This window comes from Alosa sapidissima, chromosome 20 (genome assembly GCF_018492685.1).
Source record: "Alosa sapidissima isolate fAloSap1 chromosome 20, fAloSap1.pri, whole genome shotgun sequence".
Classification (NCBI taxonomy): domain Eukaryota; kingdom Metazoa; phylum Chordata; class Actinopteri; order Clupeiformes; family Clupeidae; genus Alosa; species Alosa sapidissima.
Window position 1 is genome coordinate 2,125,831 of NC_055976.1, and position 27,553 is coordinate 2,153,383.

The following is a 27,553-nucleotide window of genomic DNA, read 5'->3' on the forward strand; positions in this document are numbered from 1 at the left end:
ACTGACTCACAACAAAACCTGTATGGATTGGCCATCTCTGTTGCATGGCAGCTTACTACCAAGCTGAAAACCCGTATCCTGTTTAGCTCTAGCGGTTACTGGTTAAGGATTAACGCTTTAAATAGTGTGCTAATATTGGCATGTAAGCAAAGCGCTAAAAAGGTTTGTGCTGTTCAGTACACGGAGATGGAGGTTTAGTGAGCCAGCTAGCTAACGTTAATTAGCTACCGTTAGCATAACAGTAACCTCTGTGAGATATTAGCTAAGAAGTTTGCATGGCAACCACTCTACTGTACCATTAACGATAACGTTACAGTATGTGAGACCCCATTCAGACCTGATTATTGTGATTGGATCTTAGCCACTTCAGAGTTGGTAGGCTAAGTTATTTAGCTAATCGCGTATTTACTTCATAAGAAAACATGGATTTTCTCGTATCCTCTGCGACATCATCTAGCGGTAGGTCTTGAGTGTCTTTTTGTCTTCATCTAAAGCTCTGGTAAACCATATTCACGTGTTAAACCGATGCAGGGCAACATTGCATGTTCACGTAAATATCGATAGAAGCTACATGACTAACGTTAGCAGCTACTCCGTTAACTCTGGATTTGCCTTTCTGGAATGACGGGGTCCTGTCAGATGATTAGTTAACTTCGACGTTTTGCCTCATAGGCTAAAATCAAAATAACTCATTCAGTATAGACCCTTTCAACAATAAAAACAAAAACAATGCTTGAACAATTCAGTTAAGTTACAGTGTTACTGATCTAACGGTATGAGATTAATTTAACTGGAGATTATATTTGGCTACAATATGGAGGAAACACTCCACAGTTGTGTGCAAAGCGCTCGTGATAGCCTAACTCGAACATTTACAAACACTGTATGTGCAAGGCATAGTCATTTCGGTTAGTGAAAAGTGTGTTCATTCTTCCTTCCTCGCTTCTTAATCAAGCCCCCCCTCGTGAAAATATGAAGGAAATGAAAAGGGAATGCAACGAGGATGGTGGAATCAAGTCCCGATTCTCAATGTTCCTCCTAAGGTCTAAACCCTGAACCATCAAAGACTGAAAACCGACATCAGCTGGTAAGTGATCCCAGAAAGAAACTGCTTTACAGAATTAGAAATCACTAAAACACACACATTTACATAAAACATGCTTAGGGCTTAGCATACACATTTTTAGACAGCTACCTGCAACAAGTCTTGCAATCTTGGAATTCCAATGTATGTTTTGCAGATTTGCAGTGCTTTTTGTTTGGTGCTTTGTTTTTGCCAATTGTTTTATAGGCCCACCTAATGGTGATGTGGTACATCTTTTTGACACCAATACTTCTATTTTTCAGGGCTAAAGGATGTCCCTTATTTCTATCACCCTTCAAGAAGGACAGAAGAATGTCGCACAATTGGGCCAGGGTGGCATGGAAGGATTACAAGAGAGTGCAGGTTGTATTTTAGATACTGCAGTTTAGATACTGAAATTCGCATTACATCACCAAAGAGTATAGAAGTTATTTTTGTTTTCCAAGTAATTTCAGTAGAACTGTAATAGGGTATTGTTATTTGCTATATCTACTCAATCAAAACAACACCACTGCAATTTGATTGATCTGAAATACCCAATTAAATAGCATGACTTTTTAATGTTTTAATAAAAACAGAGATATAGCATTTTGGAACCAAACTCTTCAAATATTTAGATATTTTTTGTACATTTCAGGTAACAGCATTATTGTCTAGGCAACATATTTGAGGAAGGGCTTGCTCCAAAGAATCAGTCACAGTTTAGACCACCGTCCCGGACATAGCGAGCACACAGACTAAGCTGCTGACACTTGAGCCAGAGGAACCAGAGCAGTAGTTTCTCATATGGGCCAAGGAGACTGCTGGTCAAATGTCTGGTGCTTCTGTCACCGGTCTGATAATATTTGATCATGGAACTGCGGGCCGATAGAAAAAATAAAAACAATCGTTTCCCCAATCAGGCAATACTTGCTAATTTGGTGTCATCAATGAAACAGAGGGGCAGAAGATAGGAATGACATGTGATTGATGAGCATGAATTTCACGAGACAAATTGGAACAAACTGGAACAAACTGTTCCGGTAAAATATATTCTTGCCATGCTTAAATGAAAAAATGCACTTTTTCCCTGGCAATTCATTTTTGGATGACTAGATAGTTATGATATGTATGTATTAAGCCTACAATTTCGTAGACAGTAGGTTACACCATAGGCTATCTTGAGAATAAAACACTTCACAGCTGCTTACCATAACCATCCTCCACAACCATAAGGATCTAATGGAGAACGATCTTTCGTCACCTTTTTGCTTCCTATTGTAAAAAACAACTGTTACAGAAAGTGGTCGGCATCTCTCTCTCAACATTTGATATTAAAATGTCAATTTTGAAGCAATTTGTAACTATTGTAACTATGTGTAGCTTATGCAGCCAGACTGTTGTATGCTAGCCTACCACTCTGCCTTGCCTACCACTCCAGTTGTAAACAAACAGTGAAGTGACATGATGCAGGTGCAAAACCTTAATAGAGGCATACAATTAAGTGGTGGTGGTGAGCGTTCTTTCATCTGCATGAAAGAAACTGATATTGTTGGTAGGCTGAATTTTTTTCAAATATTACATAAACATCAAGAATATAATCAATAGACAGATAAATGGCCGAAAATAAATAATCTTTTAGAGGGTCATTTACACTAATTATTCTTCCTGTAAAGATATCTAGATACTGTGTACTAAATAGAAATATTAAGTAAATAGCTGATTACAGAGCCCAGGAACGTTTAACGTAGCTTTAAATACTGAAAATGGTTTGTTTTTAACAGCAGGTTTTTTTGTGTAAACTGGGTCATGTCTGAAGTAAAGCCTTTTAAAGTAGTCTTTAATTTATAATGAGAATGCTGAATATCAATAAGAGTTTTGTTCAAAGAATGATCCCAATGAATATATTTTTGTAGGACATTTGGAGCCGCATGCTTGTAGCGAAGGTCCAGATGGAAGCGTGTCAGATGATGATTTGGTAAATATTATTGCATCTTTGTTATAGATTAATGTTTCAGACAGTGCTGTTTCAAACCTTCACATAATTTTCTTACAAGTGTCATTGTATTTATTTCATTTTATTCCAGAAGAGAACAGGAGTATTTCCCGAAATATTGTCTGAAGAACACCTTTCCAGAGATAGTGGTATGTATGTGAAAAAACAACAAATAATGCACATTTTAAAATGTCATAACTTTCAATACATGACTCATGGTTTGAATAAAATATGTTTATCTTTTACAGCTTCCTGGTGCCAGACATCCCTCACCAAGTCTCTTCAGAGGGCTGAGGCCCTTCTACGCACTCGACTGAACCCCAGCCTTCGCTGGTTGCTATGGCAAAAGGAGGAGGATGGGAGCTGGGACTTTGAGAGTGAGAACACATTTGTAGCAAGCCAGAACTTGACCTCCCGTTCTTCTGCTCGCCTTCAAAGCATTGAGCAGACGGTGGTGGACATGAGTGCACATTGCCATATTTTGTGGGACCGTGGAAGACGGCTTCAGCCGCGTGGCTGCGTCAAGGGACTGTCATCTACTACCAGTGGTGATGCATACTGTCACATACAAGCATCTGCTTTTGGCGAACACTATGGGCAGCTGCAGTTGTTACTGGAGGAGCGATCTAAACTAATTTTCATTCATGAGTATTCCCAGCGCTTACGTGTGGCAAATTGCTTTGTGACAAAGCTCTCTGTTCTGCTGGACCGTGAGCGGCTATTGTTGGTTAACAGAACACAGAGAGCAAATAAGTCCATTTCGATGTGGAACCTTGGCCTACAAACTTTAAGCCAAGAGCTGAGAGTACATTTGAACCACTGGGATGTACTTTGTGCCAAAGCCCACTCAAATGTGTACTTGAGGAAAGTCCTGTTCTGGTGGAAGGAACCCCTTCACACAATGTGTCAAACCTTTCGAATTGTGGGGCTACAGTCATTGTTCCTGATGGAGCAATGTATCTACACTGCGCTGTGTATCCTGGCTACTGAACACCTCATCCATGTACCAAGGGATGCTTTAGAGGACCTGTTAGCCTCTGTACAGATCTTCAACCACACTGTTAAGGATAAGTTCCAGCACAACACAGCAGCTTGGAGAAAACATGTCATTCTACTCTCAGACTGGCCTTACTTAAGTGGTAGTTTGCCTAGAATAGGCCCAGAACCCAGGACTTTTACAGTGTTTCAGCTAATAAAGATCTTGGCTGAACAAAGAGGGCAGATGGCGGCAGGACAACTCTATCTCTGGACTTCTCATCAGAGTGATGTCATCACTTGGTCTGGACTTGCTACAGAAAACAACAGTTTTGATTGGAAACATCCTGAAGAGATTTTATCAGTTCTCTCAAACCACACTTTAGAACATAATTCCACTGGGCCACAGGGTCAACAAGGCAATCTTAACTTGCATCACAACAAGGCCACAAAAGATCTTCAATCTTGCTCTTGCTGCACAGATCTTCCCTTTTGCTCTTTTGTTCACATTGATTGTAAGTGTATAGAGATTCTGTTTCAGGCTTTAGTATCATCCACTGACTTGCTGTTACCACAGACTCCAAAGCCACCCATGCCTGGTCATCTGGGCACCACTGAAACCCTCTTGGAAGATTGTAAAAGACTTGGTGGGAGAGAGCTCCAGCCAGTGTCTATCTGTGAAAAGCAAAAACCAGTTCAGTGGAGAGATTTGATCAAGACAGAATTATGTTTGGAACTTTTCTCCCAGTACAAGGAAATGTTGTGGATGGAATTCAGCAAAGCAGCCATTAGATGTTTCTTTTACAAGGGACATCACAATGTCATTGGAAGTATGAATCAGTGGAGGGATCACATGATGTTTCTTTTAGTCATGTGGCTCACTCATGGTTTCAGAAGTGATTTGGGTATGCATCCATTTGGTCATGGGGTAGTCACTTCGCCAAAGCTGGGAGAATTTGCATGTCACAACAAAATGTTGGTCACAAAATGAAAAAAGGTGATTTATTAGATTCTGTTCAGCCAATCTAGAGAAATTGACCAAAATGTTAAACTGTCATCATCTTAACCAAAAGTCAAGAAAATCAGCTGCAAATCCGTAATACATAAATTTAAATTATACATTTAAGATACCAGCAACCAGATTCTTCCCGTCAATCGATTGTCATGAAAAAATTGATGACGACAAGCTTCCTCATCTTTAATCTTTTGTTTAATCTAACCAATTGCGCTAATCCAAAGATCAGCCATTCTCAGCGCAGTTCCTCCATATGACCAACAAACGGAGAACACTAGATCTGTTCAAATAAAATAAAGGTGTCCAAATTAATTAAAATGATCCACTTCCAACCCACTTCCTGAACAAAGTCATATTTGGGTAGTTTTACAATCAGAAATAGCATTTACGCACCTCTAAATTGCACGTAAGCATCTCTAAATTGCGTTTATCCACCTTTGTATAGCCTGCCATTTTTAAGCCATTCTTAATTAAAGGTGCTCTAAGCTAAAACATTTTCTTTTCACATATACAGTAGCAAACATCTGCTAACCATCCACTTACACTGTAAAAAAAAGCGGTCTCTGTAGACAGCCCAGGCTCCAAAAACAGCCTTGTGCAGCCTAGACCATGAAACAAACTTTTCCAGGCATTCACCGACGAGATGCACGTTCAGGAGAGTTTCAGTTGCATGGGAGGAGGGAAGGGGAGGGAGGGGCGAGCTAGCTCTCTGTTTTATTTGAACGTCAACAGAAGTGATGATGTCCAACATTGCCTTTAAGCTTATGTCGCTTTACGATCGATTGTCGATCGTAAAGCGACATAAGCTATAGTTGTCTATAGTTTCATATTGTTCATATTGTTAATTTCATATTTTTGAACCTGCACAACATGTAGTTTTAGTGTGCTGCATTATGGTATAGACTGTCAGTGACAAATCCTCTTGCGGCAGCCAGCAGGAAGAATCAAAGATTGGTCTGTCACTATGGTCTGTCACTATATTACACCACGTCATCTAAGCGAGTTTAAATAATGAGCGTATTTTTAAAATGGATATGCCCCGATTTCTGAATCGTCAACATGGCATCCCTCCTGATGCTGCTAGCAAACGGCCTTGACTACAAGCCCAAAGTGAGTGACCCAGAAAAAACAGTGCTAAACTTACGTTTTTAGGTTTATTTGGTGCACGGTAGATTCATGCCACTGACTCAACAAGGCACGGTGTTGACGTTATTAGGTTAACCCTTTTAGGCACGAAGTTGCAAGTCACCTCTACCTTTTCCCATATGCCTATGTTACAAGTAAAATTCAGAATGTCATGTCAAATAGATAACTGGTTGTTATTTCATGCAAGAATTTTATTATCGCCATCTGCAAATTGGAACTATTCTGCTGATACTACTGGCAGATTAATTTAGGGTTTCAGTGGAAGCATACTAGAATGAAACCTACTTTTATTTAAAATGTCATGTCAAGTCAGTTTATTTGTATAGCTCATTTCATATGGCATACATAGACACAATGGGCCCTATCATGACCGTCTAAAGTGCATCGTCACTCGTCAAAAGCTTATTAAAATTTAGTAGGATGTCCAGTCCACATTGGGAGTGTTTTCGTTATCAAACGAGGAGTGCATGGCGCAACAAGGTGTTCCTAGGTTTCTTAATCAGTAATGGGGGTGTGTTTGGGGCATAACATCATTTAAACCAATGAGAATGACATCTGTCATTCCCTTTAAGGCGTGATGTCAAAGAATGCATCGGTATTTTGACAGTCAACAGCGCATTAGAAGGAGGCTGCTTGCAAGACCATGTGGAATAGTCATTCCACTAAACCATGCTTTACTAAAACCTAGTATAGCCTTCACGCACTTGCACTCATCTATTATTTGAACTCATTGGCAAAATGAAACTAACTTCACCATGGTGTGTCAGTCAACGACAAGACGGTTATATGCAGTAAGTTACTTTCACTATTGACTGACAATGGGTTACCATCAAAAACATAGAACACTTACTCTAATATTGTTCAAATGACTCAATAAAACAACATTTATCCTGCAGAGGAGAGGAGTTGCTTATATCTCGTGACATTGCGTCTTCAGCTGTGCTCCATACGTGTCTCTCGCCTCTCCCCTAATCAAGTTTAACCGTCATTACCAATTTGCAAATGATAGTGAATAACTACTCATCATGAGATGTACAGTATTTTGTTATATCTTTATTCGAATTATGTTTCCCATTGCAATCGTGCAATTTGTAATGTTTTGCATGGACGTGCGCTGGTGTGTGTTCATGGATGATAGAAGGATGGTGCGTTGTGCTCCTGCCAATATGACTGTTGACAATGCGCTCTTAAAATAACATATAAACAACTCGCCATAGACGTCTGACCAGGTGTACAATAGCGATTTTTAGACAATGCGCCAGGCCACTCCCTAAGTTGTTAATTGCCACACCCCTGGGCGCATTGTTTAAAAAATAAACATGCAAAATAAGGAATTAAACTTTGTGCGGGGTGGAAAACGAGTTTTACGCCATGTGCCAGAGTGCAAAATACAGCCCAATGTACTTTGAGTGGAGAGTTGTCATTAAATTATCTGAAATAAACAAACACACTTAGCAAAACAAAAAGAAAAGACAAAGAAAGAAAAGACAAAAACAAAAAGGAAAGTTAATAAATAAAAATAATAATAAAATGGAGTGTTTTAAAACTAGAGACCTGGGGCCCACTGCACAAAACTAGGATAAGGGATTAAGCCGGGATATCTTGGTTATCCTGGCTCAATTTATCCGTGATCCGGTTGCACAAAAGCGGGATGGGGGCAGCAGGATATGTTATGGTATAAGTCACCATGGCGATTTATTCTGTAGCTCCAGACCAGGCTATGTTCCAGGATCTATTTAATCTCATCCCTTAGCTCAGTCAGCAGTCACCACAAACGGAAACCAATAGTTATTCCACTGCCCACTACACATTGTTATCACATATAACTAGACCCACTGTCATTATTTAAATGTTTGTAATCATTAATTAACTTTAACATATCGCCATTCCCGACCTGTCATGCGACAATGTGACGTCATGGGAGCGCCGTAACCATTTCACACGTGGTGATCGTGACACTAGTTGCAATATTCTCCTAAACAGAGGTGTTGCTGTTTGTTGCTGTTGTGAAAAGGCTATCGCTACCCACTTTACACCGTAGAAGAAGCAATGAAGCCGCTCTAGTTGCCATGGTGAATCAGTGAATTGTGATCTGTGGCGGGGTCTATTTGAGGGAGCCGTGAGCGCTCACTTATCCAGGATGGGTTTAACCTGGCTTGATGAATCCGTGTCTGCTTATCCTGGCTTGGTCTTTGTGCAACCAATTAAGCCTGTACGCTCTTGTTTTGGATTCATTGAGTGCAGCTTAGTTTACTTATCCCGGATGTATTAATTCTGCTTTTGTGCAATGGGCCCCTGTAGTCATGAATTAAAAGCTAAATAAAATAAATAAGCATATTGTACATCTACATCAATTTGAAATAATTTTGTTATTTATCATGAGTGAATTTCTTAAAGTTTACATTTAGGGTAGAACAAAAATGAAATGCCTGTATCTGCTGCATCACAAAAAAGAGTAAATGATTAATTATAGTACAGGAGAGACCCTTAAAGCAACACCATTGAAGAATATATATTTATGGCCCTTGACATCACTAGTCAACATCATATAGCACAAAGATGGTACCCAGTTCATCAAAAACTGACTAAATGGGTGATCCTACCCGATGAACAATGTTACATAGTGTGATATCAAGCGTTCCCGTGATGCGTTGGCAATGATAGAGACTTTATTCTCCATATTATAAAATCACTGTAGCATCAACATACGATTGAAGCTTTTTATAAAGGTAAAATAACTGCAGGAATTGAAAAATATGTATCGATATCGGCATCAACAATTAGCCAAAATGAGTTATGAGAATATCGGCATATTGAATATCTACAGAAATCCAATATTGTGCATCCCTATAGCCTAGTTAACCAGTTTCACTTAAATGCTGTTATCACAAGGGGCAATAACAAACAGTGCAAATATTACATACAAATATTTAACCTTATACTGATGGCGAAAAAGTACATCAGAAGAATTATCAATGACAAGTTGCCATGAAACATTTAATATTCCTTCAATAGATGAAGATGCCAAACAACAACAAACAAAACAAATGCAAATAGCAAATAATGATATGTCAAGAATATTTAATAAAGGGCTTACCTGGAATGTGAAACCAATCCTTTCTAGGTTGTTTTAGAGTGTAATATCATGGAGACAGATATCATAAATTAATGAATGTATTCATGAAACCCACTCACTATATCTTGGAATGAACTTACAACATAAGACACATTTCGTTGTGACATGCCCTATTGGACTTTTGCAGTTTGGCTTAGATTGTACTACCACAGTGTATATATTATCTGTTTAACTGAGCCTGGTTTATTTATTTATTTTCAGAATTCATTCCAGTTGAATGTGTAGAGGTTTTGAAGGGGCTGTGTTCACAGATTTTGTATAACACTGCCTGCATGCAGTGGGATGAAGGTAAGTAAAATTTTTGACTCAGACAAAACAAATCTTGTGACTTAATTTACTGTACTCTTTCTCAACAGCTGTTTAGTAGCGCAAAATTAGTAAGTCAATGATGGTTTGTAAGAAAGAGCGCAAAGACATAAGAGATTACCATTGGGCTTATGCAGAAAAAAGTAGGCTTGTAAAGAAAATTTTTTGGTAAATGTTGCTTCTTATTTGATGGATAAAACATGGTGTTCCTGAAGATGCTTCATTTTCTGGGTGATTCCAAACTTTTGAATGGTAGCATATTATCACCATCCTAAAACAATGGTATAAGTCATTCTTTTCAGGTTTTTCAGAAAACACAAAAAAAAGTTAAAATTGAATGATGATGATTTAGAAATAATAATAATAATTGTTATGCCATTATTTTTGGAAGGTGACGATATTTTGAATATTTATTTGGAAATTGCACATTTCAAGATGGCCAAGGTACCTACAACCTACTTATACAGTGGCAAGAAAAAGTATGTGAAACAAGTATGCTAAAGTTGACTTGACCCTGGTTCTGTCATGACGAATGTCTGAGAAACTCCATCGCTACCTTGTTCTAGCCATTGCCTGGCGTGTATGTGTATTTAGATGCAGTAAAGCAATTTGTTACACTCGTTATACTTCCTGACACTGAGGCTGGCGGCAAAGTTGCAAGGGTGGTTTTTTCGCTCACAGGCGCTAGGGGGAAGCGAGACGGCCACCATTCAACCCCAAAAAAGTCATATAACCATTCCAATGACTCCGAAGCTGTTAAGTTATGGTAAATTAACCTAAAAAAACGGCATATTAAGCTAAAAAAACCCTGAATAGTTCGCCTTTAATTAAAATCCTAAAAAAATTCAAATCTGCCTGCCTCTATGGGAATTTAACATAGGGGTTCATATACTTATGCCTCCTGTATTTAAAGAAAAACATTTATTGATTTACAATACATTATTCATTCACAAAGAAAATTGGTGTCCTTAAAGGTTGGATTTTTCCTACATTTTTTTTAGTCAACTTCAGCATCACATGCTAAGGTGTCAATCACGCCTTCAAGCGGCTCTTTAGGTACAAAGCTGTATGACGAGTATGTGTGGTAGTTCGTTCTGAAACCTAGTTCCAATGAAATCAGTAAGTGAAAAAATCTTGACAGTACTGACACCAAGGAAATCCCATTGTTATGTGTTTCAGTAATATGTGATGCATTGGGGTATAGTCTGAAGGACAAGTGTCTTCCTGGGGCTATGGCGAGGACCACCATGGTGAGAACAGCCACCACAGAGCGACTGGTCCAGCTCTTTAACCCCCTTTTCATGATGCTACAACACTTGAAAAACAGGCTACAAGCAGGTAACTCCATCCGGTCATGTGAATTTTATTTGGAAATGTATCATCACATGCCACTTGTCGTTATGTATTTTGACTCAAAGTATTCTGTTTATGTTATCCTAAATAGGACTGGTGTCTTGTGTGCTAAAAATCTAAATCTAAAATCTTGTCAGCGTTTTGGAATAAGCTACAACTTAACCCAGTGCCTCCCGAACAACCCTGGTGTGTGACTGGCCTTTAGAACTTTTTTGGCTTTAATCCCTTTGTGTGTAAATAGGGTTGGGCACCGAAACACGGTTCTAATATGGCACCGGTGCCGACACAAACGGTAGTAACTGCATCGAATAACAACATGGATTTCGGTGCCTCATTTCGGTGCTTAAATAGCGTTTTTTTTTTTCTTTTTATTCGAGGCATCACTGCATGTCATGCGCCATCTCTAACGTCTTGCTCTGATAGCAACACATCCAGATACAGTTACCTAACATATAATAAACACTCGATGTATAAACCAGGGGGGTGCACCACATAGGCGAGTGGACAGTGTTTGACAGCTTGCGTGAGCCCAAGTAGCTTACTTTAAAGCGATATCGCGAGCTCGTGTCAAAATCTAGCAGTGGGCCTAACTACACACAAGCAAAAGGCTATGAAACAACATCAACAGTAGGCTAGCCTATACGTTACACAATATCCTTGCTAATACGCTAACTGACATTTATTTTTAAATGTTATCAGCAAAGTTGTAAGGGTGCGTGTTATGGGTTAAGACATGCCATTTCTTGAAGCATTTGGGAACACACTGAATTAACTGGAAAGTAGAGTCCCTGTTAGATTAGCTTGCTTGCAAATGCCGTTGTCCATGACCTGGCAGTTTTATGGCAAGCAGTTTTAACATACCTTATGGGAAACCGCCTACACTGGGTAAACTTGAAAGCAGAGCTTGGGTAGATGACGAATAAGGGTGAAACAGCATTTTTTTTAATTTTAAAAAGTTTGAAATTGCTTAAGAATTGTATGAATTTGTAAAGTTCAAATACTGTTGTTTTTGAAACTGTAAGAGGTTAGCAGTTTTTTTTTTCTCATTATGTAATTAATTAAGCTTTTCTCACAACTCCAGGCAAGATATGTCCTGCGGTGTGACATGACATTACTATAACATTCAAATATTGATATATCATTCATTTCAAATACAAATCAGGTATGTTTTAAGTTTAACAAGTATTCTTAAAGAATTATCATTGAAATTCTGCATATTTATTTTCACAGCTGTTTTTCGATTATATTCTTTGCTTGTGCCATCTTTTACCACTCACTCCAGTGGAAATATTGTGTAAAATGAGAAAAAATATTTGAAAATGTTAATTATGTTTTTCTATAGTTTAGGGGTGTAAAGATTAACCGATACGTATCGGTATCCGTTTTTAACGTGTAAGATACGGCTACATCGATACGTGAAGCCCCGTATCGGAAAAAAACTGAAATGAACCGGTCGTTATATCGATTTACTTGTTATGAATCGGTGCACAACCTTTTCTGCTCGCTCAGACTCATTTACGTTCCAAGCAGCGCGTTCATCCCACTTCCGGTTTTGAAACTAAGCGCGTTCATCCCACTTCCGGGTTTGAAATTAAGCACTTACAGCATTCCTAAACAGCAACGATAGTCTGTAGAGTAGCCTTACCTTTGATGAAGGGATTTCCTTAATGTTAAATAATAATTTGGCCTTTGATGCCAATGATTTTGTTCATATTCACTCAGACTTGTGGCATTTTAGGTTTCTGCATTAGGTCTACTGTTGTAACAAAATAAGCCCAGAGAGTTAATGGATTTGTAGGCCTATTTTATTCTTGTAGGGTAGGCTAGGCCTATATGAGAAAAGGCCAAGAGTGTCTTAAGCACTGTTTTATTTTATTTCGGTATCGTCTTACCTCAACAAGGCTACAGCTCCATGAAAACAATCAGATATAACTCTATAAAATCTGTAAAGTCTATAAAAATGTATTTTTATGTTGTATTTGGCTGCTGTGCTTGACTGAAATGTAGACTATTCTTTTTTCATTTCAATACAGTATATGAAACAAACCTCAGTTTAGATAATCATATTCACACATTTTGTTGCCTAATTGACAACCATGACCATGATAATTGATAATATAAAATTAATGTGCACCTTGAGCAAATTATAAAAAATCTTTCAGAATGCTTTCCATTCTTGAACTGCATCGAATTGCATCGAATCGTACTGAATGGTTTTTTATAAACATGTATCTTTTCTTGTATCGAATCGTGCCCATGTATCTAGATGCGAATCGTATCGTCTTTTACATGAGAGATTCACACCCCTACTATAGTTATATTATGCAATGTTTTCAAATGTATATAATTATTTAAGCTGGTTAACATAGTAGAAGTCATTTAATTGTTTTTGAAGTGATGTCACACCACATGACATCCCGTCACATCACAGGACGAAATGAGACACTGTATGAACATTTATGGTGAAATTTATTGAATACTTTTGTAACAAACAAATTCATTTGCATCTCTATTTGAACATTAATGAAAATTCAGCATATCAGTACAATCGTATTACTTAGTGTATGAATTTTAACTAAAAACGTAGTGAACAAGACATACTGAATAATTAACATTTTGTAGACGTCAAATGAGACCCAGTCATAAAGAACATTCATTTCTGTTTTTAACTTAAAAGACTAAACAAATATTTTGTTTCTTAGTAGAAAGTCATTAAAAGCATGTTAAAATCATCAATTCAGCTCTTTGAACAAAGATTCCAGTGAACAAGAGAAATTTCACAAACAAAATATCAAACCATAAACATGACAAGCCAATATATATTAAAAAAAAGATGAATGATTTTATAGGAGAAATGGCAAACTTATGTGTTGAACATGAGCCAGTCCATGTTCGTTAACTTTGCAACTCGACCATGGGGCTCAGGCTCTGAAATCTTACCAATTATTTCACTCTGCGAGTAGTAAATGGTATCTTCTTGGTCAGGCCACTGGAAGGCATTCTTGTTTCCATGTTGAACCATACAGTTCACCTGTATTTCCTCTCCCTGAATATTCAATAACACTTGGCCCACATATCGCTTCTCATCATATTTTACTATGATGAACTTTCCCACTTCAAAAACTTGGTCTTGATCACTTTCAACATCTTCATCCAAGAAGGACGGGGTAGGGATAGGGGTAATCTCTTGAGCTGGACTGTCACCAGCCATTGTGACTTTTGTTACCTTGAAGCAGCCACACACTTTTTGGTAGCTGCAGAAGCAACTTACTGCCCTATGAAACACCTCCCCTGGTGTTGTAGAGTAAATTTGGTGTGTGCCTAATATGCCTTTCACAGCAGGGAGCACAGGAGGGAGCAGTTTGTCAATTTCTTCTATGTCCTTTTCCTCTATCCATTTCATTTGGATTTTCCTCTCCTCTTTGCTGGACAAGAAGTCAAAGAGGGCCTCTGCAGTTTGCAGATCAGCTCCCCTTTGGACAGCCTGATCTGCCATCCGCTTCACACAAGCGCCAACCCCATCAGGAGCTCCTTATCCGTGGCCACATTCACTATAATTCCATGTGAGACACTGGAACCCCCAGGTAAACGGTAGCGTACTCATTAGGAAACAATTTGACTTGTTGCGATACTGTGTCACAGGACCATCGCTGATGAGGTGGAGTGACGCAAACTGGGTTCTATTTCCACCAAAGTGGAAAGATTGAATTTCTGTGTTCAGTTTGCATCCATAATTTTCAGAAAAATCAATGTGCAACACCAAATCATTTTCTTGCAATTTCTCCTTTAACTCCCTCATTTTGGCTGATTGGTGCATCCAATTGAATTGATGGGATGCAATTGACTCCAGGTCACGCTGGAAGGTCTCTGCCAGCTTTCCCAGCGTTCCCTCAACCCCTTTTTTAACCCAGTTCGTGAACACCTTTTCCCCTACAGTCACCTTAACCCGCTCCCACTGCTCCCACCTAGCGAATCCATCAGCATTGTGTGAGTTGAGACGCACCTCATCAAAACAGCAGTTGGTGCACTGCCTGTACATACATTTTTGTTCCTCTGTGTTACAAGTAATGGAGGAAAGAAGATTAGACAGGCTTTTGGGTGAAATCATGCCTTTAAAAACCTAAGAGTCAATCAGTAAGCGCATGTTCTCATGCTGGTAGCACGCACAAGTATTTCTATCTGTTGGCCTGGTCTCTGTAATGTGCTTGGTTGTAGCTCACTCATGGTTTTGGTCAAAACCCACCGCTGCATTTTGTAATTTTTCCGGCCCACAGTATCCCTTTTCCCTGCTAAGAGCCTGCTGTTTTCATCCCTGGAGAGAAAGTTGGTGACTTGCTGTTTTTTTTGTGTTTTTTTTTTTGCAGCTCGTCGAAGATCTGAGGGTAGGTTGACGTGCTTTCTTAGCTTTATACCAGCGATGCTTTTGAACCCTCATTTTACTATTGGCTTTTTTCATGCCATCGAGCATTGCTTTTAGCTCCTTGTTTTCTCTTTCCAGCCTCTTAACTTTTGCTGTCAACTTGGGTGGACAAACCTCTTGGGGGGGACTTGGAATTGGGGAAATAGAACCATGAGCAGGAGAAAGATGAACTGGACTAAAGGACACATAAAGTTCTTCGGGAGTAATATCCAAATCTGCCAGATCCTTCTTCTTCTTCCTGTTCCTTGCCTTTGTCTTCTTCCATTCCTCACAAAGCTTTGCTCTCTTATGTTTTGGGAGGCTCGTTATATTTCGTGGTCTAATTTCTCCTTTAGCTTTCTTTTCTTGATATCTGTTGATGGAACAGAGACAGCTTTTACATGTTTTCTATACAATTGTACGTCTTAGAGAATGTTTCACCAACTCAATATCCCTATTATAAACTTATTTACTTTCTCCTTCTCTCCCTAAGGGTCTCCTCATGTCTGGCTTCATCCTGTGCTAACCTTTCCCGTTACCTCCTTGTCCTTTCTTTGCTCATGCCTAAAAACGGACAAAAATCACTTAAAAAACAATGATCAGTGACTGTTAACAAACACATACAACAAACAAATGAAGACCGATATATATTTATGTTTAATATATGTATAATATAAGTATATTATGTATAATGAAGACAGATATATATATTTATGTTTAAAATATGTATAATGTAGGTAAGTTATATTTAATATTTACAATATTTGTTTAATATATATATATATATATATATATATATATATATATATATATATATATATATATATATATATATATATATATATATATATATATAGAGAGAGAGAGAGAGAGACAGAGATATATTTATGTTTATGTTTAATATTGCAAACATAACAGACGAGAATCTAGCTAGACATCTGACTTAATTATGTCACACTACAGGACGGGCTGTCAAATGAGTTTGAGCGTTACTTCCCATCCTTCAAAGATTCACGGCAAACCAATGAGTGGGTCCGCAACCCATTTGTCAATATCCCGAATAGTCCTAACTTGTCAGCACAGGAGGAAGAGCAGTTGATCGAAATTGCAAATGACGGTGGTCTTAAGAGTGTGTATAAGGAAACCTCTCTGGCGGGTTTTTGGATCAAAACCAAAGCAGAATATCCCGAGATAGCCGAGATAAACGTTTCCCACCACGTATGTATGCGAGACCGGGTTTTCGGCAATGACTGCAACTAGACAAATTGCGCAATCGACTGGACATTTCAAACACACTGAGGGTGTCACTGTCTTCCATCACCCCCAGATGGAAGCTTCTTGTTGCAGGGAAACAAGCAGGGCTCCCACTGATTATATTCGTAATACACGTTTAGTTCCCATGTTTTGTTCCCATATTTTGTTAAGCATGTTCACACTTATAGATGTAGCTTCAAGTTGTTCAATATTCATAGTTCATATTGCTCAATTTTCACTTGCACATGCATGCACAACACATATGGAACATGGAGCCGGTCCGTGAAAAAAAATAGGAATCAAACCGGTCCATGGTACATAAAAGGTTGGGGACCCCTGCTTTAGACCATTTTCATTTAAAAAAAAAAGAAAATTCAAAACAAAGTACCGGTTCAGGCACTGTTTCGGCACCGGTATCGATTTAGCACCGGTATCGGATAAAACCCAAACGATACCCAACCCTATGTGTAAGGGTGTGTGTGGATGCAGCGATGCAGCGAATGTAATTTGTAGCCTATACACTGTAGCTACAGCGAATGTAATTTGTAGCATTGAGGCTGAATATCTTTTCATCCAAGCTATTTGTAACTAACAATGTATAAAAATTGCTCACCATTTTTCATGATCTGCTAGGCTATTATCTCTTTGTCGAACTCTCATTGGAAACATATACGAGAGACTGTGCAGCGCAGTTAACAGGCTGCTAATTCACTTGTCATTTTGGACGTGAGCTAAAGTTGGACATAGCAACAGTTACTAGGTGGGGTGGGCCTACCACTGAATGACTGACAGTTCAAGAGGATCTTTGCAATAACTTTAGATCAGAATTTATTCTGAAAATATATTATTAATTAGTGCTGTCAAACGATTAAATTTTTTAATCGCGGTTAATCGCTAAATTCCTATAGTTAATCACGATTAATCACATATTTTATCATATGGTTAAAATTCTATTATTTTGCATTTCTGAACTTTCCAGGAGTCCATATTAACAATAAAGCAATTATTGTGTATCTTGATTGGGATTTGAATGAACGCAAAGCAAGTTACTTTATTAACTGAACTTTAAGACGTAGTTCTATTTGATTATTTCAAATCAAATTTCAAAAGATGTGCAGCAGACCTGAGGCAACACAATATATTCTTCAGAAATCTAGCTGATATAAACTGAAATAAATGCTACTACAGAAGTGCGTGCACAAAATGTAGGCCTAAACACATTATAAAGGGCATAACAAACAGAAATATTATATTCATACTATATTAATTATCTTTTGAGTTCAGTTGAAAATAAGGACGTTTTCAACATGAGTGCATTGCCATTTTATAGGCCTACAGTCTATGGTGCACTGTCACTTGCCACACACATCAGCGCCGAAGTTTTTAACAGGCAAACACTGGATGAACAATGGATTTTATGGAGCAGCGTCTGAATCGTGATTTACACGGCGGCAAAGTGCGATGCTGGTGTGCGTATTGAAAGTTGTATTGAAAAGTTGTATTGTGCGTATTGAAGTTGTATTGAAAAGAATGGAATCTAATGTAAATGAATGTCGAAAGCAGAGTGCATCGCAAATAGTAGCATCCAAAAAGGAATGTTGATAACAGAACAAGTGACGGTGAAAGAATCTTTGGCGGCACACATTTAATGTGTCAGCCTAGGCTACTACTCTTTGGCCGGCTTATAAGCCCACACAAGTGTGTGCAGCATGCCTTTACGTAGCCTAACGGCGCATCATCATAAAGATACATTTAATCTGCATCACGCCCCATTTTAGAGGAAAACAAGTTAACATTATATCATTGATTCCGGGAAAGACAGCTAGTAATCACACGTTGACGTTACATCTATTTTTTAATTCACAGGACATTCAATCATTTTACTAACACGGCAGTTATGAAGAATTATGTTTATGTAACTTACTCATGTCGAAACTATGTACATTACCAACCTAATTCGTTTGCAATACCCCATGTTGAGAACAAATTTAGCATGTACACTTACCATAATATCCCATGCAAAACGATTAGCTTGCTAGCTAGCTAACTGTGGAACTTCAGTATAACATAGCCAATTATCTCACCTAGTTGTAGGAAATAGGCTACGTTCATATTACAAGTAATAGAATGAATGTGTGACTTATGTTTAGTTGATGTTATGACATGTAAAGTTAAGCTTGCTGAACTTAGTTATAGTCAGCCACGGGCAGTTTGACTGTGCCTATCGATACATTTGTGACACTTCTGTAAACTAGAAAGAGCAAACCATAGGAACATGGTCACATTAATCCCATAAACACACAGATAACTCTTACACCAACCTTATTTTGTGCCTTTTATTCACGTTTGTTTCAAGATTTAGTAAGTATAAGCCCTTTTCGCTCCCCACTTCGATGCAGCATAGGTTTCCATTATATTACATTCTATTCGTCAGTACGTATTGTTTAGTTTCCGGTCTAGCTAAATCCAGTGTGGTGTTGTAGTTGTTCTAACGTTACTAGTTGTTGCAACAGCATGTGAAAAAACTAGTTTGTTTGTTTAACCAAAAAGAACGTTAATCTTGTTTTAAAAAAATTGACGCCGTTAAAATAGGTTTACGTTAACACCGTTAATAACGCGTTTAACTGACAGCACTAATTATAATATTTATATTTCAGAAAAAATGTGAAACAAAATCACCACACTAGAGAATATCTAATAAGGGGAGAACCACCACTCTCTGGAAACTTCCAGTTTCTGAACTGGTTGCAGTTCCCCTTTTGGTTCCACGTGTGGGCACTCACGAATAAGTGAAGAATGAATGGAGGTCTATGGAGCTGTACCACTCAAAATCCACTTTTCTCGGGATATAATTTTTTGTGTAGAAATTTGAATGTTGCAGTCAAAAGAGGGGGCAGAGAAAATTCACACCGCTAAGTATATATTTTTTACTTATTTGTTCTAAAAAGCCTTTCAAATGTGTCAATGACGTCATTCGTTAGCAGAAAGCTAGTGTGTTGTGGGCAACAACGACCCAACCTGTACGAAATCGAAAGGACGTAAGTACTTGTTCATTCAACTTTTGACCTATAATCTATATTGAGCTTGCAGAAACCACAATCAAATCTTCGAATTTTCAACAACAACCAGGTGGAAGAGACAAATTTAGCTGTCTAGCTCTATAGACCCCCATTGTTTTTGCACTTATTCATGATCGCCCCTAGCGGAACTGCAACAGATTGTAGGTATAATGGAGTTAATAGGGAGTGAACCGGCTCTTAGTAAACAGGCTCTGACCACACCAATTGACCGATCGCATGCCCCGCCCGTCGAATGCAGATGATCCTATGGCAGACACACTCCGTCAACTTCAGCTTACAGCTCCATAGAAATGCATTGGGAGCCCTGATTTTTGTCTGGTTTTATGTTTTTTTTAAAAGGACGGCCAAACGACATGTATGGGATTAACGCAACACCGACACACAGAATCATTTTCTGTAATTATGTTAAATTAAATTCTTTCCTCCCAGCTCTCCCCTATTTTAAGCAAAGGGTCAACTTACTCCTTAGCAAACTATAACGAAACAGTGCTCCACCACATCTGTAGATTAAGCCACACAGCCGACACAAAGTAAGATAAACAACGATGTTTATTGTTCTTATCATTGTATAATATGATTGTCACTTGGAGGACACTAATAACTAACGTTAGCATAGTTAGCTAACTGCTGCTAATGTGCTAGCAGAGACTGTTGATAAAGCGTTCTAAAGGGTCTTTGGTGCTAGCATCGTCACGTCAAAAAGCATGGGGCTGTGCACAGTAGTGTAAGATTTATTAAACATAAATTAATAAAGTTGAAGTGGCTCTGCAATGTAGGCTATGTTTCTGTTTAGGGACTGTTCGTTATTTATAAATGGGGCCACCGGAGGGATTTTGAGTGCTTCAATCAAAAGTTGCATGACCCTCCCCTACCTGCAAGAAAATTTTCAACGACCCTTCAGCAGTTTTTTCAAAAAATACATGACCCTCCCCGGCCAATTGTCGATACCTTCCGCCCACGCTTTTAAGCGCTATGAAAACACATTGACTTAGGCTACCGTTCGAAAATCAACCTCTGCTTTCTGATCTTACATATCACACTTGACTTCACCAAGTTGGTGGCCATTTCAGTAGATTTACTCACTAACATTGTTGTGGAAACACAATAAGCATGGAAACTAAATGCACACTTCCTGCAACTGCATTAGCCTACTTGTTACTCCTCTAGTAAGTATTCACATGAAATAAAACAATAAAACATTGAGACCATTCAACAAAGCACACTGGGTAATAACAAATTCAACACATGAACTTGTTGCTATGGACTCGTCTCTAGGCTTCCTCAGTCATTGTAAAGCTGCCGAAGCTGAACATTATCCAAAACTCAATTTCTCAGACGAGCGTCAATTTGGGAGCTTGCTACACTCCTTCCTTCTCAAATGACTTGAAAAGGCTGTTTGCACAATTTCACAAATAATCACAGGGACCGAAAAATACCTAACATGCCAACTTTTTCCGGGTTTATAATTTTAACTTTTCCCCGCTGTCTTGCCGTTTTAATATTTTCCCGTAGAATATCCCATATTACTGTAATTCTCTCATAACATTAGTCCTGCATTCTGGCCTGTCTCTGTGTTGTCCTGTTGTTACCCCTTGCCCTTCCAGTGAAACAGATGTATTCAAATCATCATTTTGCTTGCTTGAATGCGAACTCAGAGTGATGTTAACCTAGGCCTATTTAAGTTAACGACGTGGTTGTCGTAAGAGCATGATTCATTGGCGCTTGCAGTGTTCGGCCGTAGGCTATGTCTACGTGCGCACCTGCCAGGCTACTCAGCTACGAGTAGACAAAGAATTCCCCCTGTATATTCACTCCAAGTTGGCCTTCTATAACTTACCAACTCTACACTGTAGACCATAAACTGGCTATTTATATGACCAATGTATTTGTTCAACTTTATGAAGCAGAATTACGCACTGCTACTTGGAACGTAACACATTTTTGTTGGCAGGAGAGAGAATGACAGCGATTAACAAATTGCACTTGTTGTTGGTTACCAATAAATAGGGCCTACTATATATTTTATTACAAACAACAAAAACAGAAAGGATGGAGACGGCAAAGCTAAAGATGGGCAGGAACAAGGTCAATTGGTAGAAATGCTTGTCAAAACGTTAGGAGCTGGATGTGTGGATGAATGAAGCACAAGTATGCTTTATGTTAAGCATGCACACTGTTTAAAGTTGGGCTACACGGTAAACTACAAGTAAACCAAAGTTATATTTAGCTTTTTTAGGGCTGGATAAAGTTGACCAAATGGATATAGGCTGTTAGGCGTAAATAAAGTAGGCTACTTTGTTGCTCCAACCCTTCCAACGTTAATGGGGACGAATGTTGACATTTTCCGTATTTTGCGTGAGAAACCCGGGAAATCTCCCTTATTTTCATTGTTCAATGTTGACAGAGCTATGGAACGAAAGAGAACGTTATATGGCGACAGAAATCAACAATCAAACAAGCCACTTTGATTTTTTGCTGTTTTCATTAATACAAAAGATGGGTGACCCTCCCCTCAACAAAGAATAAAAAGACATGACCCTCCCCTATTTTCCTCCGGTGGCCCCGTTTATAAATAACAAACAGTCCCTTATTTGCAGTACCTTGTTCCTTACATGACATGACCCAGTGTCTATTCTATCTATTCTATTCTAGTCTATTCTGGTACATAAATGAACTGAGTCCCTTTTGTTTTGGTCCTCTTTCTGGTCCCCTTTTAGTGGACTGAGTTTGGTTCTTTTAAAAGGGACTATATGTGAAACGAGACTGTTCACATGCCTTTCTTAACCAATATGGACATTTAATCTGGAAAGGCAAGTTATTTAACTAGCACACAGAATAGGGTCCCGATTTAACAAAAGCCTGTCGGGACGCTAAAATGTCCCAACCACGATTGAAGTGAGGTTTTATTATAGCCTGATCATTAACTAAAGCGCCCTGCGTATGATTTCGATAATGTGTGTGTGTGTGTGTGTGTGTGTGCGCGTGTCAGTCAATCGTAACAGTCTGCATAATCTTTGTAGCCAACCTTACAGAGTATCTCTGTAAACATTGCCGCAATGCCTCGTCATATCTGCCACGTTTTAATGGTTAGGACAATGCTGAAGAGTAAGTCATCATTCTCAAAATAACCTATGGCTGCGAGTTTTGTTTTCATGCATGTTTGGATAACGGGTGAGGAATGTTTAGGAGACAGACTATGCACGCGCGTTTTAGGCAAAGTGCAGGCCCTAATCTCTGACTGAAAGTGCACAGAACTTGTGCATTTACATAACAATATTTAATAAATTTTCCCAGGGGTGACTCTAACTTTTGGGCTTAAGTACAAAAACATGTCTGAACTGTCGCAAGTTCACCAAGCTCCCGATCTCATTCCACAAACCTAGAGCGCCCTCTCGCGGCTGTAGACGGTAATGTTTACTCCTTGGTTCATGTCAGTCAGTATGAATTAACATTTATATACATTTTGATTATAAGTCGCACCTGACTATAAGTCGCAGGGCCAGCCAAACTATGAAAAATAGTGTGACTTATAGTCTGGAAAATACGGTACTGCCTGCATGGTTTAGGCTGTATTACAGTATATCAGTCTTTGCGGTAAATAAAAGGAAAAGGAAATGTCATATTACAAATATTTACATTATTTGTGGGTTGGCAAGGTAACTGACTATGACAATGCATTTGTTATTTGCCTTTTTTCATCTCTTTTCTGCATAAACTGTTCCTGGTATCAAGAAATGCAAATGTTCACATTAGCTGGAGTTTCGTGTGTGAAACCATCACTAATATGGGTTTTTTTATCTGCTCAAAACTGGTTTAGGTGGGAGAAAGTTGTTATGTACTGTATTGTGTGTTTTATGTTTGCTTGTTAGATTTATTATTTAGTAATAACTGTGAACTTGAATTTGAATGCTGTTCCAAGTTGCTCACTGCTTTGTCCTCTAATGATGAACACATTAATTAATTAGTCACTGTCTTTTCTTTCCTTGAAAAGGTAATGGTGGCCGAGTGGCTCAGCTACAGATCCTTGGTGCACTTTATAGATCTGTTGCCACTGTGCAATCAACAACTCTCTGGGTCATGAGCAAGGCATACCAGTTTCTGTCTTCCTGGTACATCAACAAGTTCCTTCTCATCACCCAAGGAGACCTTGTGGTAGGAAGGATTGTTTTAGTTCCCTGACAAAAAAGATACCGTTCTAGATTTCATCTATTCAATACCAGACAACATGTGTAACTAAACTTTCATTTTATTGGCAGGTTCTACAGGCTTCATTGAAAAGACATGCACAGGAAGTAGAGGATTTAAATGGCAAAGGAGGCCATCTTGTCATTGCACCATTGACAGCACAGTTTACTAGAGGAGTAGCAGACCTACAGGTAAGCTTAAGTAAATATGCAATGTATCTAGTGATCAACATTTTATAGTTTGTCATAGATACAAGGCATTAACTAAATGTTGACTTTATAACAAAATAGTAATACAATTGTCCCCCTTTTTTAATCATGTTGGCTATATTCAGGCTTTTTCTGACAGGATTCTGAGGATTTTTTCCATGGATTGTAAGAGGATGTCAATTGAGATTTTTGAACAAACAATGCCATCAGCAAAACACTGGAGGGTCAATTACAAAACAGGTCATTCATTTCAACTCATGTAGGAAGTTCGGCATTTTTATTGAATAGAAAGTAAAGTTGCATCATACTCATTTAGAATATTTACCAAATCTCTTAGAATTACCCAGCAGCCCTAGCGAGTATGCCACATCTGCAGCCCAGAGTGTAATTGGCCAGGTGCTTGAGGGAGTGCAGCCTTTGCCTGAGGAGGCGCGGGTCGCAGCTTTGACTGAAGCCATGACTGTGTTCATGGAGGCTTGGATGGAGCACATTCTCAAGCAGAAGATCAAGTTCAGGTAGGGATGTGTTACTGCCTCTGCCATAACCTTCGGAGGATGTGTTTTGCTTCCTATCTGTTCCTTGTATGCACAGCGCCCTACACCATTATTGGCACACTTGGTAAAGTTGTCTGTACTGTGGCCAGGCACGCTGAACCATACCTGGGCCTGCTTGAAGAGATGTACTGTAGGGCTGCACAATTATTGCAATTGCAATCGCAACATGAACCAATGCAATTACCCCAAAATAGTAGTAAGTAGTAAATAGTAGCAAAAGCTACAAATAATCGCGCACATTTTGTCACATTTCTGACTTTTATATTCATTTCATCCTCTTTGACTATGCCACTTCTTGCTCACCGATCGGGTTCACAAATTAAATAGAGACATTTGGAATATTGAACTGAATCAATTCATTGACATTAAAAAATCGTATCGCAAATTACAATTATTTTCCCCTAATCGTGCAGCCCTAGTGTATTGGTTCAGTATGGTTCAGCCCTAGTGTATTGGCTACTGTATGGTTCAGTTGAATTCACAAGCTGTCCCAGACTTAGGTGCTACTTTTAGGTCTAAAATTCTTCGTGAATTACTCTTAGTCAAAAAAATTAGGAGTCCTAAAGTTACAAGTGACACACCCATTATTTTTAGGAATTGCTCCTAAATTCGTCAGTTAGGAGCTACTTTTAGCCTTAAAATTTGTTGTGAATACGGGCCCAAATTTACTATACCTTTTTAAAACCACTCATCCTATCTTTCTCAGCATCCAGGGAGCCCTGCAGCTTAAGCAAGATTTTGACCTGATCCGAGACCTGATCCAGTCGGAGGAATATAGCTTATCAGAGGAGCTGCACCAGAGGTTGTTGTCTCTGCGTGTCTTTCAGCAAGTAGACAGTGCTATTATGTGTCTGCTGCAGCAGCCCATGGCAAAGCCCTACATGCCTTCACAAGCCTGGGAGCCCTTTCGACATTGCTGTGAGTCTTCAACATAACCTATAAGACATCTAAATATTGCATTTATAATTTTCTTACATGGTACCAAATTAGTGCCAAATTTCTAGAATTTGTCTAGAAGAATTGTCATATTCCCTTTAGTAAGAGAAACATTCTGTTCAAGTGAACAAAAATATTGAAATTCTTTAAATTGAAACAAAACTTTAACCCAGAAATATGTGTATTTAGTATATTTGTAAACAATGGTGAAAAGTTGTAAATGTATGCATATTTTGGCAAAGTGAAAAATGTTGCAGCTGGGTTAGGTCTCCCTGCACTCTGCTGTGGCAGTGCTCTCAAATGGGAGGTCTAGTAATGCTTCACTCATACAACTTTTACATAAAACCAGTTGGGCTACAATAGGACTGGAATCTCTGATTCATCTTAATCCTTCAGGACTGAGAAATACATATGAATGGACATTACAGCATTGCTAAAACAACACTTTTAAGGGTGGCCCAAGACCTATAATATTCACAATATATATATTTCTATAAGCCAAATTATTTTACACCAGCCCACCATCTATTCACCCCTCACAGAGGGCAGCACTGTTAGTATTGGTCTGAGCAGGTTATGAGTTCCGTATTTGCTACCTATACTGCCATCTTGTGTATAAATAGTGTAACTGGTAACACTGATCTCATCAAAAAAAAAAAGACAGCAGTGATATATTTACATCATGTGATGCAAAGCAAAAAAAAAAAAAACAGTTTGAAAAAGATGGTAGGCAAAATATCTAAGCAGCATGTGGTAGAGTAGAGATTCTGTAGTGTTTCATTGTTCATCAAACAAAATTCTGACATTAAGTTCTTTTTCTTATTGCTCACTCCAAATGGTGAGGTGTTCAAAGGATTTATGTCCCTGATTTTATAAATTTCACCTTTGGGGGAAACCAAAAAATCCATTATAGCTTACATTTTCATTAGTAATGTTGAGGTTTTGCTCACTTGCTACTGTTTTTGTTACATGTTACAGTTCACCTCATGGACTTTAATACTGTGTCAACCTAGGTCTGGTGTAAGCTACATCAAGTGTATTTGCGTTCATAACATGACCAGTAGCCTAATTTATCTATTAAAAAAGAAAAAAAAACTGATTGATTGACTGATTAATTGCTTTAGATTTATTGTGAAAATAAATAAAAGTAATAAAATAATTTTTCTTTCTTGACATTGTCCTTTGTTCCAACTCTAGGCCCCAGAATTACACAAGTGGATCAAGCTGCTGGTAGTCTCAACAACTTGGATAGCATGGATGTTCAAGCAGCTTGCCAGAGCTCACTGACCCATGCCCAGGATTCTCTTACCCCAGAGCTGGTTTCTGCATTGCCTGACTCTTATCTTCCTCTGGCTCAGCAAGAGTGGCTAGATCTGCGCATTCATAATAGTTCCCGTTGGAAGCTCCCTGGCTTGCACTGTTTAACCAGGTCGGAGCCATGAAATGACAATGCATGAGCAGCTCATTTACTCTCTGCAGCCCTCATTACAGTTGGCCCTGTGCCTTATCTCAGTTTTGTGCTCAAGGAGGAAATACTGCTACATAGGAAAATGGCAAAACTATGAAAGACTCTGCCACAAGTGCCTGACTAAAATGAAAAACAGTGTACATTCTGGTTGGTAGTCATAATAGGTAGTCAGAGTCTTCTGTCTTTATAGGAAATACCTTATTGGTTTATTTCTTTCACAGTTATTCTAAATCTTACATCAAAAACCTCTTTGGTGCTTATTTTAACATCAATATTCAACATTATATACATAATGCTTAATCAAGTCATCATTTATCATTTTTATAAACCCCTATGAAAAATTAAGTAAAATTGCCATTTGACACCAATGTAACTTATTTTTTATGAGATTGAAGTCCAGTACTTACTGTTTTGTATTTCTACATGTTGTTTTTGCATTAATTTTCACATAAACAACACATAAATAATTATATCTAAA

General features: G+C 38.5%; 1 protein-coding gene across 3 annotated transcripts; it reads left to right on the top strand.

The window, feature by feature from the left end:
* On the top strand, positions 1-27,553 carry ccdc142 (coiled-coil domain containing 142). 3 transcript variants are annotated; one of them, XM_042073504.1, is made up of 14 exons: positions 1-459; positions 956-1,087; positions 1,348-1,447; positions 2,980-3,041; positions 3,151-3,208; positions 3,308-4,939; positions 9,533-9,619; positions 10,817-10,975; positions 23,715-23,875; positions 23,980-24,099; positions 24,243-24,357; positions 24,455-24,632; positions 25,378-25,589; positions 26,805-27,553. In XM_042073504.1, exons 3-14 carry the CDS (start codon positions 1,357-1,359, stop codon positions 27,047-27,049), a joined length of 3,120 nt encoding a protein of 1,039 aa, XP_041929438.1. In that variant the 5' UTR covers positions 1-459; positions 956-1,087; positions 1,348-1,356; the 3' UTR covers positions 27,050-27,553. The 3 variants fall into 3 exon arrangements, with proteins under 3 accessions (XP_041929438.1, XP_041929439.1, XP_041929441.1); XM_042073505.1 differs by having other exon boundaries at positions 1-162; XM_042073507.1 differs by having other exon boundaries at positions 3-459; positions 3,308-3,436.

What these genes read in the sequence shown, in the direction of transcription:
- ccdc142 (XM_042073504.1), top strand. Translation starts at nt 1,357, where the DNA reads ATGTCCCTTATTTCTATCACCCTTCAAGAAGGACAGAAGAATGTCGCA. An exon ending in ACACCTTTCCAGAGATAGTG is followed by an intron (nt 3,209 to 3,307) that starts GTATGTATGTGA and finishes TATCTTTTACAG; the next exon opens with CTTCCTGGTGCCAGACATCC. An exon ending in AAGCAGAAGATCAAGTTCAG is followed by an intron (nt 24,633 to 25,377) that starts GTAGGGATGTGT and finishes TATCTTTCTCAG; the next exon opens with CATCCAGGGAGCCCTGCAGC.